This window comes from Ursus americanus, chromosome 12, assembly GCF_024610735.1.
Source record: "Ursus americanus isolate L20-20 chromosome 12, mUrsAme1.1.p, whole genome shotgun sequence".
In the NCBI taxonomy this organism is placed as follows: Eukaryota; Metazoa; Chordata; class Mammalia; order Carnivora; family Ursidae; genus Ursus; species Ursus americanus.
The window spans coordinates 61,253,412-61,267,615 of record NC_142138.1 but is presented as its reverse complement, the minus strand read 5'-3'; the positions used below and the strand labels follow the sequence as shown (position 1 = coordinate 61,267,615).

At 39.5% G+C, this 14,204-nt stretch overlaps 1 protein-coding gene across 2 annotated transcripts in view; it reads right to left on the bottom strand.

Annotated features, from left to right (window-relative positions):
* MAGI3 (membrane associated guanylate kinase, WW and PDZ domain containing 3) overlaps positions 1-14,204 on the bottom strand; it is a 233,105-nt gene that overhangs the window by 46,626 nt on the left and 172,275 nt on the right. For both annotated transcript variants that reach the window (XM_045801476.2, XM_045801477.2), the window contains exon 7: positions 2,778-2,835. In XM_045801476.2, the coding sequence (XP_045657432.2) occupies positions 2,778-2,835 (58 nt within the window). The remainder of the gene's footprint in view (positions 1-2,777; positions 2,836-14,204) is intronic.

Genomic DNA, 14,204 nt, shown 5'->3' with positions numbered 1-14,204 from the left:
AGTTACTTATATTCACAATATTGTTAAGATGCAAGAGATTTTGTTTTCCATATAACTACCTATGAGAAGTAAGGTAGGAGGATCTCACAGATTACTGGAAAAATTAAACAAGGGGAGCAAAGAAGCATGACTAAATACAGGATATATAACTTGGAATGTCATCTGCATTAAAATTTTGTGTATAGGGGCGCCTGGGTGGCACAGCGGTTAAGCGTCTGCCTTCGGCTCAGGGCGTGATCCCGGCGTTATGGGATCGAGCCCCGCGTCAGGCTCCTCCACTGTGAGCCTGCTTCTTCCTCTCCCACTCCCCCTGCTTGTGTTTCGTCTCTCGCTGGCTGTCTCTATCTCTGTCAAATAAATAAATAAAATCTTTAAAAAAAAAAAAAATTTTGTGTATAATCGGTGGATCCGAACATTCACCTCCACAAACAAAACCCTTACTCTCTCATGACGAAATCTGAGATAGTCAAGCAGATGTATATTTTGACTTTGAAACCTAAGCGCATCAAGACATTTACTGCAAGACAAGAAGACAACATTTCTAAATACGTAAGCATTCTTCCAGAAGGCCTGCCATTAAGTTTCTGGAACAATTTTATTTTCAAAAATAAATTAATCCATTTCAGAATCTCATCCCCGAAAATAAATACTTGCAGAGAAAAAGTGCCATTGCAGTTGGTGTTACTACTCCAAGGCTCTGCCAAAAGCAATCATGGTGCCATCTGGTTTGACAAAGTGAGAGAGCCAAAGAGTAGCCATTCAAGTCACAGCTTTTTATCTCCATCAGTAAACTCACTGCAGATTACTATGGTCGGGATTCAAAACCTGACTAATCTGGGAATCAGGCCACACTCCACAGCTCAGCTGACTCCATACTAATGTGCATCTTGAATCTTGAGTACAGCCCGCTCTTTCTTAATCTAATAAATTACCCTCCTGTAAAATGAGCTCGTTCTGGGAACAATCATACAAAATCATGTCGCCGCTGCTGTGCCTCTAATTCAGGCTATTTGACACACGCTCCACGACAACTGGGAGCAGGTCACTTCAGGCTTCGCCCTGAAGTTGCTTCAATATTGTATCTTTGCTTAATGAGAACCAGATCATTTAGCCCAAGATTTTATAACAGGCAAATGACTCTCACCTCTTGACCATGTATTCAAATTTACTTGGAACGGACAATAAGAGAATGAGAATCATTATTGCAGAAATGTTCAGCAGTGTCAATGGCAATTAATAGTTTATCGAAGCCAAATTTAAATAGACTAAACAGCGAGGGAGGAAAATCCCACAAAACCTCTCCAGTTGGCCTTCAAATAGTCCTTTGACTGAGAAATGGTTGTTTCTTTATTTCAACTAAATATGCTTTAGAAAAACAACAACAACGATGAAAGGGCTGCTATCTACTTTTCACATGACAAATATTAGCAAGATATTAATTAACGCAATGAAAATAAAACTGAGGGCTTCGGGGGGGGATGGCATAGGCTGGTGATGGGTAGTAAGGAGGGCACGTATCGCATGGTGCCTTGGGTGTTATACGCAACTAATGAATCATCGAACTTTACATCGGAAACTGGGGATGTGCTGTACGGTGACTAACATAATATAATAAAAAAACATTAATTAAAAAAAAATTGGCTAGTCTTCCAAAGGAACCAAAGTGTTGACACTGTGAAGTTATATACCTCAGGGTCAAACTGAGCTGTTTTCTTAGGGTACAAGCTAGATTTTAAGAAAGCATTCCAAAAATCTAGCCACAGGGACTCAAATAACAACCTACACATTAGAATAAAGACTAGACGTATACTTGAACCGAATGTGACACTGTGTGTCAACTGCACTTCGTTAAAAGAAAAATACTGGAGCCACAGCAGGGGTCAGAGATACTTACTATTGGGAAAAATACTAGGAGACGGCGTTGGTTTACACCAAAAAGTGATGAAAAATTAATAAGCAATCATAAACCTAGAAGATTCCCATGTTTGCTACTTTTTCGGGTCCTGATATTTGGCCGTCACTCCCTCAGCAGTAGCTTCAGACTCCTCGTTTCTAGGTACACAGTAGGAACATTTCTGATGCAGTTATTTGCCTGAGGTCAAACTTCTACCCTAGCATTTGGAAAGAAAGCAATCCCTCGTCATAACAACGTCGCAACTGGATAAATGAAGAAAAGGGAAAGAAAAATCCGAGGACATTGATGACACCCTGATTTCTCTGACTAACACAGGCAGGTGTTCTGCGCTCACTCCGACAGATACTTATGTTTAAATTTAACTGTAACAGCTGTGTAAGAAGCAACTCTCTTCCCCCCAAAAGAATACTAAGTGTTCCTTGATTAACGCCCTAAAAGACAGTACACTTCTAATCCTGTACTCCAAAACTTTGGATCATTACGCCTCACTGCCCTCAGAGTGCTTTCGCTGCCTTCACGACCAGATAGCTGTGGTGTTGGAAGTGACCTTAACACGTCATCTAGTCCCTGCCCTCATTTCACAGTTTTCTATATACTACTTTTCTCTTTAGATGCTGTGGTAGTAATGGTAACACTCCCAGCTATCCCAACTTCCCGCTCTCTCTATTTACTTCAAAGCCAACTTCTGGGGAGCCCAGAACCACTGAAGTGAATGCTCACTGCCCCTACTTCTAATTCCCCTGGTGGAAAAACTCGAAAGCTGGATTGCGGAAACATAAAGTGTTGTATTCTGGTGATTCCCTAAAGCTGTATAGTGAAGGGAAAATGTTTGGGAGAGTATTAACTGAGGTAACAGACTTACTCGACATAGTACGTCCCATACTGTGGGTCCTCTATTTTCTCCCAGCCATAAGGAAGTTCTGGAAAAAAAGAAAAAAAAAAGAAAGAAAAGAAATGGAGTAGTAAAAAGCCAGATTTGAAACCACCAGAGAATTCACCACGAGTGAACTTAAGTGTCTTTTATTCCATGACATTCATATTTGGAGACGGACACATAGCTGAGGACTGGCTTTCAAAGAACAAACAGGGTTTGAGTCTGAGGGGCTTCTTCAATAGCTAGTGAGTATCTCAGCAGGTAAGTAGGAGCCCAGAACAAAAGAGGACATTCAACTCAAAAGAGTTTACCTGAATCTGAAGCCATGAAAATGTTAATTATTGAAAAAATCATCTGGTGTAGATCCTTCATTTAAACAGCTTGATAATGCCCGCACAAGACACACTTACCCTCTAGTTCAGCACCAGCAGCAACTGCTCCTTCCATTTTTTGCCATTATACATAAGACTTGTCAATTATTTCTGTCATTCTGCCCCACTTCTCCCCCTAAAAAAAGTCCAGCCTTGGATTTTTTTCATTTCAGGTAAGCAACTGAGATTTCCTTAAAACTGAAGAAAATACCTACTTTCCCTTGCATTGAGTTTCGGAAGCAAAATGTGAAATAACTACCACAGTGCCTTGTATAGAATCCATATTTGTGTCTGGCAACAAAGAAATACCTTACATAGGATTATTATATATTATTCATTCCAGGTAACTGACCAATGAAATATACCCAGAAAAACTAAAGGTAGCTGAATTTCTGATAGCTTAAAAAAAAAAAAAATTCTGGTCTCTCCAATAGAACCTGACCCTGTCAGGAAAGAATCTCTTTTCCTTCCCACTCTGTTTTCCAAGTTAAGGTTTTTGAAGAATCATTTTATTAGTAAGATATGGATTAAGTTGGCAGGATTGTTCCTAGCAGGTGGTTTTCGTGCTAACGATTTATATATAGGAGTCCAGAGAGGAGTTTTGTCTTCTTTTAAACCCACAGTTATACACTATGACGATCTATACTTTTATTTTCAATTTCTTTTAAAGTGTTTTCCTGCTAGCATGCACACGCATACACACACACACACACACACAAATGTATGCTAGACAGCAAACAGGCTTAGAATATATCCAAAGATTAATTTTCTCTCACTTAGCCGCAGTTTTTTTGCACTGACTTTGTAAGTAAAAATTTCATTGTAATGAAGCTGACAAGCTAAGCAAACTATTATGCTCTAATAAAATTATTTCATACTCAGAATAAAAGGAGAGAATAAATGACTAGCCTCTTGATGAAAGCTCTGAATCACCTTTACCCTTTTTTTCCATCGTATTTTTTCTGCCTGTGTGTGTGTGTATATATTGATTGGTGGTTTTGAAGCTTGGTGAGTTTTTGTGGTTTTCCTTTGAAGGACCTGGCTAAAATGTCTGAGGTGGAAAAGACAGGAAGCGTTGAAAACGGCTGTGTGAAAACAGAACAAAACAGCTGAGAAGAACTGAGACACACTTCAGTTCACTTTGATCCTTCCACAGCTATGAAGCAAGTACTTGTCAATTAAGTAGGTACGAAATTTTATGACCACGTAACTGTTATGTGGAGAAGAGTATTTGTTGGATTACATCTATAAAAAAATGTTCTTTAATAATATTACCAAAGCATTCCCATTAAGGATCGTCCATGAAAGAGATTTTTTTCTTTAATAGAGAGTTTCTTGAATAGCGTGGAAACTGAGAGGGAGGATGGATCCCATTACTGCATCACCACTGGATTTATGCCTTGTCTTTAGAAAAGTTAGGAGAGCTGCAAGAACTGTAGAAACTGTTTGATATCTAAAAACCTCACTAAAAAGAATGTATCGATACTTAATAAGGATAAAAGATCAACATATCTACATTTCAGCATTAATCTGGAAGTTGATTCAGCATTTTAATTAGCAACTAACAGATAAAGCACAGCCCCTTTTTTAGGAGAGTAAACAAAATGGCAATTTATCTTCTGGGTTACTTTTAGTTATGGCTTTAATCCTTTACCATTGATAGCATTAGCTAGTTTTCTGCAGGGCAGAGTAATGCCGATAAAGAAGTGGTTATTATTTGCCCATTCAACATAAAGTTAATAAAAGCAAAACTAAAACACCCAGAAATTTTATACACTACCCAATGGGTCACTCACTGGCTTCCTTCCCTTTTTTCCTTTCCCTCTCTTACTCCTCTTTTCTTCTTCCTTATGCAAAAAATAATTAGAAACACAACATAGTTCTTGACCTCAAAAAGTTCACAGTCTAAGCAGAAAGGCAGAAAAGATAAATTACATAATAAAGATAAACACCAGTCTTTGAGGGGGGTGGTGTGCAGAGGAATGACATCAATTGCCCGGTAAGCTATCAAGAAAGCCTTCTACAAGAGGGTGATGTCTGAGCAGTCTTAAAGGATGATTTGGAAATAGGGGAGAAGGGGGCCATTCCAACAGGTCGAAGAGCACTGAGGGTTTAAGAATGGGTGGCCTTTTCAGTAATTACAAATAATTTGATAGGACTGGAGTGAAGGTGGTATGCAAGGTGCTTATCTTATAAGCAAGCACCAAATCACATTTCTTGAGTGCCACGGTCAGGACTGTGATCTCTATTTAGATGACAATGGAACTGATTATGCTGGACAAAGGCAAAATTAAATTTATATTTGAGAAAGAATATGGGCAGCAGTAACGGCGGATGGAATAGGTGGCGTGGAGAATAAAGACAGACAAATAAGAAAATGGGTAATAGCCTAGATAGGGAGTCACGAAGGCTGGAACTAGGGCAGTGGTAGACAGACTGGAGAGAGAATGTTCATAGAAGTCAGAGTAACAGCACTCAGCGATGACCACGAAGACTGAAGTAGGAACAGAGGAGGCAAAGATGATTCCCAGGTTACTGGCTCTGCTGGCATGAAACAGATACGTTATCAAATACTGACTGAATACCTACCATGAGAATAGCTGTGGGAATAGGAAAGCGGTTATTAATTTGGATGTAGAGGCATTTAGAGGACAAATAATATATAAAAAGTGCCTAGTACAGTCCTCGGCACCAGTGGACACTCAAGAGATGGCAGGCATTTAAAAGTCAAAACTGACAGAACAAAATGAAGAGGATAGAGTCAGGACAAAGTTGAGGATGGGAACCGGTTAGGGTTCCATGAACTGGGAAGACGTGACGTCACTGTTGAGGGCAGAAAGGGAGGGAATACAGAAGACTGAGCTCAGTCTGGAAGGTAACACATCCGAGGGGCCTATGGAACATCCTGGCAGAGACACCTCACAATTTCATGGAAATAGAAACCTGGTCCTCAAAAGAGAAATGTGGGAAGATAAGGATTTGGGAGACACTGCATTTAAAAGCCACGGCAGGGGGCCTGGGTGGCTCAGTAGGTTAAGCATCTGCCTTTGGCTCAGGTCATGATCTACAGGTCCTGGGATCGAGCCCTGCATGCAAGGAGTCTGCTTCTCCCTCTTCCTCTGCCTCTCTCTCAAATAAATAGATAAAATCTTAAAAAAAAAAAAAAGCCACAGTAGCAGACAGAATTACCTGGATAAATTGTGAACAGAACGAGGTAGAGAACAAAACCTCAGGAATAGTCACAATTTAAGGAGCAGATGGAGAAAGTAAGAATAGTTAGGAGGAAGGGTGTCAAAGAAGACAGGGGAAGAGAGCATGGTGAACACTAATACATGCTCTGTAAAGCTGTCAGAACCAAAGGGCTGAAAAGAGACCATCAAATCTGGCAATCAGGAGGCTACCCGTGACCTTAAAACAAGCACTTTCACTGAAAAGGTAGGAGGCGGAAGTTAGCATATTGTAGTAGAGGAAAGGAAAACAGGAGGTGGAGTCCTTAAGAAGTGATGACCTTTTTTTTTTTTTTTTTTTTTTTTTTTTTTGGAAACTTGGTTGTGAAAAAGATAGTTGAGAACTGGCAGGAGTAGGGTCAAGAGAACACGTATTTATCTACTATTGAGAGAGCAAAGACCTAACCATACCTTTCTGGGCTCGAAGCCAAAGCATTCTCCCCAAAAGCTGATTCAAAAGGAAAAGCCATTTCTGGCAATATCAAGCAGCTGGTTGGTTCTACAGCCTATGAATTTATCTTTGTTTCCTCTTGCCCAGATAATATTCTTCTTATTTAAATATATGAATTGCAATTGTGTTCTCATTGGGAGCGTTAGTCAGTTGATAATTCTTTTTTATCATTCTCCAAGCTCCACAATAACATCAATATTTAATACTTTTTAGCCTTTAGTAAAAATGTAATCTTTTACTGTAAAGGAGGTGAGTTGGGTATAAAATGGATTCCTGACGTTGTATTTTTAAGATAACTATTGAACCAAAACGCTACTTATTTTATTTGAATGAAGACAGATATGTACATCAATTAAAACATCGGATGCAGCATCAAGATCCAGTTGGGTTCTGAGTATCAGAAGACTGGGAAGGAAAAGGGCAAGTTTTAGAAACGAAGGTTTTTCGAGAAGATCTTAAATGTTTAGCAGAATGCAAGTGATAAGCAACTTAAACTACAAAAACTTATAGTTTAAATATCTTCATTATTATTATCCCTTAGTGAGCATTATCTCTGCAAAGCACTGTGGAGAACACCAGTGTAAGTCAGATTTAGTGTGGTGGGAAATAGTGTATCGTGGGGCCATTTCCCCCATTCAGGAAGGAGACCAAGTGCACAGAAGTGGTAACAGTTGGCGGAGTATCAAACAAATAGACTCAGGGGTCTAAACTGTGGGGTTCCCCCAGGTAGGTACAGGTGATATGAGGAAGGCATCCCCAAGTGCGGGAATGGAGAGTAGCCCTTCTATCAAAAAGTTTTAAACATTCTTAGAATACAAAACGCATCTGTGGTTGCCCTATCTTAAGAAAGATATGATTAGGATGACCATGTAATGTATTGTCTACTTTTGAGAGTAAAAGGGGACACTATTATTCATTATGCTGAGACAAAAGGAATAAGCTGGGTTAGTCCTGGGCCAACTGAGACCTATTGTCACCTTCAATGTAAAGAGGCTTAGGCGGACACACTCATCTAAGTTTTCGAACTTCTATAGAGGGGAAAGAATGGGAGAAACATTCTAGTTTCTCTGAGCCTTTTCCTTTCTTCTCCAAGGAAGAAAGTCTATCTTATCTGACTGGAGGGTTTTAAAAATGAATTCGGTACGCTTGGCTCAGGGCCCCTTGAGTTCCTTCGCTGTTCTGGACTGCGGCCTGCCTGCAGAGTGCGGTCTGGTCTGAGTTGCCATGCCTGCCTTAGGGGAGGAGGCCCCCGCTGATCAGAGGCCAGAGACGGAGTGCTGAAGGCTGCTTCCTTCAGGGGTCAAATAGCAGTAGGCCCGTGTAGATGCAGAGCCAACGCCATGTTCACTCGCCGGCTAGCCTTCTACCCCAACACTCTGTTTCCTGGGTCTTATTTCTCTGTTGACTCCCAGCAAATGAATGAAGACAGACTTACTACTTAGGGCCTCTGCCCAGAACTTCATAGAGATTAAAAAAAATTTTCAAGAAGGAGACTGAAATAATCTGGGGGATAAAGTAGCTTCTCTCCTTCCTTCTTTTCCTTCTCCCCTCCTTCCAAACATTTAAGCCTAAGACAAAATCATCGCTCTTACAGAGTATACGGATCCAGTTATGCCGCCATGTAATGCATGCTTTAGTAGAAATATGTCACATGGGGCCGGTGAGCACAGAGAAGAGAACACCTAATTCTGACCTGCAGAGAATGACAGAGGAGGTGACAAAGGAATTAGATTCTGGAACTGAGCTTTGGAGGATAAGTAGGTCTGAGCCAGGGGAACACAGGGAGTGAGGCTTGTTCCTGGCCAAAGAGATGGGCACGTGACAGAGACAAAGACAAAAATGACGTCATATTTGTGACATGAAAATACTTGGGAAAAAAAAAGAAAGAAAATGCTTTGAAAAAGAAATACAGAATACAGTTCAATTGTAAACTAGACTTTATTCTGTAGGGAGCTATTACAGGTATCAGAGCAAGGGAGAGGTATCAGGCAGTTATATTCTAGAAAGATTCACAGCCAACGCAGCCAAAGGTTTTTGATCGCGTAGCCTTATCAGCAAAACATTTAATATGTACTTCCAAGATGTATATGTTTATTCATAAACATATGTCCCACACTACTAATATGTACTTAATAAAGCAGACACAAAACAGAAAAAAAAGGAGATAAAGATTAAATGAACAATCATCACAATTTTACCTCAATGTGGTTTTAAAAAGCTCACATGAGTTATAGAAAGTATCAGCTCTGTTGTTAACTTACTGTTCGTTTGGGCTCGTATATCTGTATTATCTTCACCAGGTGGTATCTTTGCAGAAATCTTTTTATGTGAATTAAAAACAAAAGAGCGAAGTCTATATACCCCCTTAACTGGGCCCACGCAAGCTGTAAAACTTTGTAGTGCCCTTGACAGAAGTAGTGGTGCTCAAGCCAGTCTGGGTACTGTCTGTGATCACAGAGAACGAGAAAGACCGCGCTGCCGATCTGGGTGTGAAGTAGGAGAGAAACTATTTTTTCCTCCCGTAAGAACGTTACGAAAAAGAGGTTCTAACGTTTTCCTCCCGGGCAGCAGTAGATAATCTGAGCATCATAATTTTGGAGATCAGAAGCATAAAAACATATTGGAGGAGGAGAAATACCTGCAGGACAAGAGGACCAGGAATAATTCAAGTCTGCAGTGACTGGAGGGATGGAGGAAGATACAAAAGAAGAAAGATCTAAAAGATAGAAAAGCATATGGACAGACAGCTATGTGAAAAAGCCAGAATGGCAAAATGTTCATTGTAGTATCTCGGTGGTGGCCAAAGCCCTGTAAAATTCTTCCAGTTTCTCTATAAATTGGAAAATGTTCATAATAATATATTGGCAAAATATGGAAAAAAGAAAAAGCAACAGGGATTGGGAACTGTATAGGGAATAGAGCAAGGAGAGGAAGAAGCAAATATGCCTCCAATCATCCGGCCCAGAGGACTCCGAGCATTGTACCTATGACAGAGAGGGATGGGTATGGGGTGACTTTAGGAGAAAGATGTCAGTTTAGTTTTAAATATGTATATTAGAAGTGCTACTAGGGAATTTTTTTTTAAAAGTCTCTGTGCTTTTGGTTTATGGAGATAAAGTTAATACAAATTATGTTTTAAAATTAAAAATAAAAATAAAAAAATCAAAAAGTCTCAAATGCAGTAGGAAAACAGAACTAGAATTCAAAACAGGACAATACTAGAAATTCAAAAAGGGGGCCAGCTGTAGTAAATTAATAGTTAGAGCTCTGACAATAAATACATTCTACAAGGGAAAACAGGAAAAGGCAAAGAATTGAACTGCAACAATCAGCACGCAGGAAAAGGCATGAAGACCAGCAAGAGATGTGCCGGAGAAGGCTAACACCACGTTCACAGGCTTTACAAAGTCAAGCTCTCTGGTATTACATACTCTAGTTTACCTTTACGGCAGCTGATTTCACCATCCGGAGCTTACTGCTGAAAGCCTTATAGACGAGGGCGCTATGTTATTAACGTCCAACAAAATACAGAGATTTTAAGTGCTCGTTCAGTTATAAAGAAAGGAGTCTGGGCAATTGCATGTGCCTTCCTAACCACCACCCCAAACAAGGTGGAGAATATACTCATCATTCCAGAGAGTTATTTCAATTCACCCACTTCCCCATTCCTCGCCTCATCTTCCAAAACTTCTATCAGCATAGACGAGTCTGCTGTTCTCAGACTTTGATAAATGGATAAGCGAGTACCCATTCTTTTGTGTCTGGCTTCTTCCATTCAACAAGTTTCTGAGATTGTTGAGTGTTATCGATAGTTTTTTTACTTTTTACTGATGAGTAGTATTTCACTGCATGAATATACCAAAAATTGTTTATCCATTCTTCTGCTGATGGGTATTTGGAATGTCTCCAGGTTTGAGTTACGAATACGGCTGTCGTGATCATTCAGGTGGAGTCTTTGGGACTTTTTGGGAACATGGTTGGGCAACCAACACCACAATCCAGTTTTAGAATGTTTCCATCACCCCAATAAGACCCCTCATGCTATTTAATCTCTAGTCCCATCCTCACCACTGGGCTACCACCACTGATCCACGTTCTGTCTCATATAGATTTGCCTGTTCCAGACACTTCATATAAATGGAATCCGGTAGTAGTTGGTCTTTTGTGTCTAGCATCTGTCACTCAGCACAACATGCAGAGATCGGCTCATGTACTATGTAGTATATATGCTATTTCCTTCCTTTTTATTGCTGAATAGTATTCTACTGGATGATTACACGTTTTATTTGTCCGTTCAGCAGTTGGCGGACATTTGATTTGTTTCCACTTTGGGGCTATTATGACTAGTGGTACTATGAATATTTACAGGCAAGTCTTGCGTGGACACAGGTTTTCATTTCTTTTGGGTAGACGACTAGGAGTGGAACTGTTAGGTGAAACAGTAAATTTGTATTTAACCTTTTAAGAAACTGCCAAACTGCTTTCCAAAGCAGCTGTACCATCTTACGTTCTGCCCAGCACCGTACCAGGGTTACCATTTCTTCTCATCCTCACCGACATTTGTTATTATCGTCTTTTCTGATTATAGTCACTCTGGTGGATATAAAGTGGTTTTAATTCGCACCTCCACAATGACTAATGATGTTAAGTATCTTTTCTAGTGGTTATTGGGCATTTGTAGATCTTCTTTGGTGAAATGCCTGTTTAAATATTTTGCCCATTTAAAAATCTGGTTGTTTGTCTTCTTATTGAGTTATAACCATTCTTTATAGATTCAGGATATAATTCCTTTGTTGGATACATATTGCAGAGCCTACGACTTGGTCTATTCATTTTCTTAATGGTGTCTTTTGATGAATAAAAATTTTAAATTTTTATGAAGTCCAATTTATCAAGTTTTTCTTTCAAAGGCTCATACTTTTTTTGGCCCAAGAAATCTTTGCTAATCCTGAAATTATGAAGATACTCTCCTAAATTTTCCTCTAAAAGCCTGAGGGTTCTAGCTTTTATGGTTAGGTCTTTGATCCGCCTGAAATTAATTTCTGTGTATGGAGTGAGATACAGCTGAAGTTCATGTTTCCTTATGAATATGCATCCAGTTTTCCAGCACCATTCGTTAAAGATCCTCCTCCTCTCATTGAATTGATTTGGCACGTGGGCTGTAGATTAAGTGCTCACGTATGTGTGCACCTATTTCTGGATTCCCTACTCGGTTCCAGTGATCTACTTGTCTATCCTTATGTCAGTGCCACACTGTCTTGGTAATTGAGCTTTATAGAGACTCTTCAAACCTGGTAGCTTACGTCCTTTGCCCCTGTCCTTTTAAAAGACTATCTGGCTAACTGGAGCTATATATATTTTATTTATTTATTTATTTTTTACTTTTTTGTTAATTATGTTAGTCACCATACAGTACATCATTAATTTTTGATGTAGTGTTCCATGATTCATTGTTTGCGTACAACACTCAGTGCTCCGTGCAATACGTGCCCTCCTTAATACCCATCACCGGGCTAGCCCATCCCCTCACCCCCTCCCCTCTAAAACCCTCAGTTTGTTTCCCAGAGTCCATAGTCTCTCGTGGTTCATTTCCCCTTCTGTTTACCCCCCCTTCATTATTCCCTTCCTTCTCCTAACGATCTGCTATTCCTTATGTTCCATAAAGGAGTGAAACCAGATGATAATTGTCTTTCTCCTTAACTTATTTCACTTAGCATAATCCCCTCCAGTCCCATCCACATTGCTGCAAATGTTGGGTAATCGTTCTTTTTGATGGCTGAGTAATATTCCATTGTATATATGGACCACATCTTCTTTATCCATTTGTCTGCTGAAGGGCATCTCAGCTCCTTCCACAGTTTGGCTATTGTGGACAATGCTGCTATGAACATTGGGGTGCATATGGTCCTTCTCTTCACTACGTCTGTATCTTTGGGGTAAATACCCAGTAGGGCAATTGCTGAGTCATAGGGTGGAGCTATATATATTTTAGAACTGGCTCGTCAATTTCTTCAAGACCTAGTTAGAGGACTTTGATTGGGATTATATAAAATCTAAATATCAATTTAAGGAAAATGAGCATCATTAACAATACTGTGTCATTCGATCTGTGAACACAGTGTATCTCCTCAATTATTTCAAGTCTTCATTAATTTCTTTCAGGGATATTTTGTAGTTTTCGGTGTATCTTGTGCATCTTTCCGTAGATTTGCCCCAAGGTATCTAATTTTTTTTTTAAAGATTTTATTTATTTATGTGACAGAGAGACAGCCAGCGAGAGAGGGAACACAGCAGGGGGAGTGGGAGAGGAAGAAGCAGGCTCCCAGCGGAGGAGCCTGATGTGGGGCTCGATCCCAGAACGCCGGGATCACGCCCTGAGCCGAAGGCAGATGCTTAATGACTGCGCTACCCAGGCGCCCCGCTAATTTTTTTTTATATCGTTGGAAACAATTTTAAAACAATTCCATTTTTCAATTGGTTGTTCCTAGAAAAATTCTTAATATTGCAATCATGCTGAACAAAATGTATAAATCGTTAAATTTTTTTAATAGATGGAGTTCAGTCTATAGGCGGACTATCTGAAACTCATTCGCAGCCATTCATTTTTTAACAAAGGTAAACAACTTCTGATGCAGTGATAGAAAAGGAATGCAAATTTTATTCATCTTCACTCTGTATTCAAGAAGGCATAGCAAATAATTTTGGTTGGGGTAAAGTCTATATTTATGTGTAAGACTATACTATTAAAAACTGTATAATACATAAGATAGACAGCATTATTACCTAAGAATTCTTAAAGAAATTTTTTTACTAAGTAGTAAAAATTGTGTGTGGATAGGGGTTGGGTGGGATATATTAGAGACTTTCACGGAGTTTCTACTGATGCTCTAAATGAAAGATTAGCCATAAATACTAACACACCTGTCCTAGTGATACTAAATTAAATATATTTTTGAAGGTTCAACAGCCATGATGTGGCTACCCTGTGGTTAAAAATGTATCTCATTTATTAAAATATTTATTTAGAAATTTGAAAACTTCATCTTTTTTTTTTTAATTTTTCTTTTTTTTAAGATTTTTATTTATTCACTTGACAGAGAGACAGCCAGCGAGAGAGGGAACACAAGCAGAGGGAGTGAGAGAGGAAGAAGCAGGCTCCCAGTGGAGCAGGGAGCCTGATGTGGGGCTCAATCCCAGAACGCCGGGATCACGCCCTGAACTGAAGGCAGACGCTTAATGACTGAGCCACCCAGGCGCCCCGTGAAAATTTCATCTTTAAAACAAACGTGCAAAAGGGCAATTTATTTTTATAAATACTTTTAACAAGCATTTCATTGCATAATTCTCAAAAAGAGAGAAAGTCTCT